The 1,953-nt window shown below is 54.1% G+C and overlaps 1 protein-coding gene across 2 annotated transcripts in view; it reads right to left on the minus strand.

Moving 5' to 3' along the window:
- Window positions 1–726: 726 nt before the first annotated feature.
- STX8 (syntaxin 8) overlaps window positions 727–1,953 on the minus strand; it is an 84,446-nt gene continuing 83,219 nt past the window's right edge. The window contains exon 6 of one of the 2 annotated variants that reach the window (XM_008631631.2): window positions 727–1,788. In XM_008631631.2, coding sequence (XP_008629853.1) covers window positions 1,721–1,788 — 68 coding nt within the window. In that variant the 3' untranslated portion in view covers window positions 727–1,720. The remainder of the gene's footprint in view (window positions 1,789–1,953) is intronic. The other variant, XM_017731596.1, reaches the window with a different exon arrangement.

A 1,953-nucleotide genomic window follows, 5' to 3' on the forward strand; every position in this document is an offset into this window, starting at 1 on the left:
CAATGAACTCATCAAAGCCCTGCCGTGTCCTCTTGAAAACCAGAGAACATCAAAGCACCTCTGTTTGCCCCTCCCCTCCTGACAGCCACAAGGTGAAGCCTCTCTCCAAGAAAACCAACCAGGCACAACCTGGGCTGGACTTGTAAAGGCTTCAAGGATTTTCTCCATGGAAAGACATGGAAGACTCCAGAGGAGCTCCAACCTCCAGTTTCCTCCAGCTCTGAGTGCTGAGGATGGGCTGGGCACGGGCACAGAGCCCTGTCTGAAGCTGGCAGGGGCACAGCTGGATCTCTGGGCCTTTCTCTCCACCAAGCTCCTCTCTCCACTCCGCTCTGCCCTTCCCAGGAGCACAAGGACAGGAAAATGCTCTCTGGATCCAGGGAAGGGCTCCCACAGCTGCAGGACACGGCACCACCAATGACAGGTGAAGAAGAGAAGCCGTGGATCCCTGGGAATGTTCAAGGTTAGGCTGGACGGGGCTTGGAACAACCTGGGGCAGGGGAAGGTGTCCCTGCCCATGGCAGGGGTGGCACTGGATGGGCTTTAAGGTTCTTCCCATCCAAACTATTCTGGGATTCTGTGTAGTCCATGTATCATAACACACACAAAGTCTGACAGAAATTGCTTATTTCCTCCTCCAAACCAGCTCTTAGGATATGGCAGCGTTGGATAAATCATTCACAGACAACACAAGAGAGTAGGAAACAATAAAACCCCAGGCAGAGAAACTGTATATAAATGGATTTAATCAGTATTTATTGCTTGCTCTATTAATCCTGAAATCAAACTGGCATGTGTAACAAAATAATTATTCTCTTGGCCAGAAGCAAACATTTAATACTTCTTTTCCATTTGTTTTGAAATAGGTAATCCTTCCCCTCAGCTGCAGAAGTGTGTGAGAAGTTGTCAAAGGAAGAGGCAGAGCTCAGTTAGGACGTTAATTCTGGGGCATCTCCCGAGGCCAGGCTGGCAGAGCCCCTGGGCAGCACACGAGGGCAAAGCTCGGCACCCTCACAGGCTGGGCAGAGTCCTGCTGCTGTGTAACTCCCATCCCTGGAGATCAGAAACTCAGCAGTAACTCCATCCCTGGAGATCAATAACTCAGCAGTAACTCCATCCCTGGAGATCAATAACTCACCAATACCTCCCCCCAAGGGCTGAGCTCTGACCCAGTCACCAGCGATTCTGTGCAGCCCATGGGGGTCCTGCAGGGCTGTCGCTTCCCATCCTGTGAGAATCCAGATGCAGTCATTCCCCAAGACTGTTCCTTGAAAACCCTGGAGCATTTTCTCTCTGAAGGAGGGATGCTGAAGCAGGGGAACGTTGCTGTTCTCCAAAGCACTCCTGGATTTCGGTGTTTGAGGCCCCTGGGAGGTCTGAGCTCAGCAAAGCGGGCAGGGCAGCAGCACCAGCGTGTCCTCAGATGCAGATGCAGGAGAGATGAGTCCATCCTACAGCTGCAGCTGCCTGAGTGCCAGAGGAAGGTGGGAAGGGTGGGATGAAATCCCCTTTTCCCGCTGAAATCCTCCAGATCCCACAGAGCTCCTCAGCTGCGCTCCAAGGAGAGCGGATGTCTGGCGGATGCTGCTTCAGTCTGCTGCTGTGGAGTTGATTCCCAGCTGTGGAGTTGATTCCCAGCACAGAAGGTCCCTGCAGGCAGGGGGGCCCTCCCTGGAGCCCTGGTGCTCCCCACGGAGCAGCTGCTCCGGCGGGATCCGGGTTAATGCGTCGGCCAGAGCGCGACCACGGCGATGGCGATGAGCAGCAGCACGATCACCACCAGCATCCCTGGGGAGACAGAACAAGGCTTAGGCTGCTGCCTTCATCATTTACAAATGGTTTTCTGGGGTTAAATTCCTCCTCCCTGATTCCCCCTGCTCACCCCTGACAGGCCCTGCACTCTGGTGACCTGAGCAGAGACCTGGACTCAAACCCCACGTTGGCAGAGCGGTT

The sequence above is a fragment of the Corvus brachyrhynchos genome, unplaced genomic scaffold (assembly GCF_000691975.1).
Source record: "Corvus brachyrhynchos isolate BGI_N302 unplaced genomic scaffold, ASM69197v1 scaffold904, whole genome shotgun sequence".
Classification (NCBI taxonomy): domain Eukaryota; kingdom Metazoa; phylum Chordata; class Aves; order Passeriformes; family Corvidae; genus Corvus; species Corvus brachyrhynchos.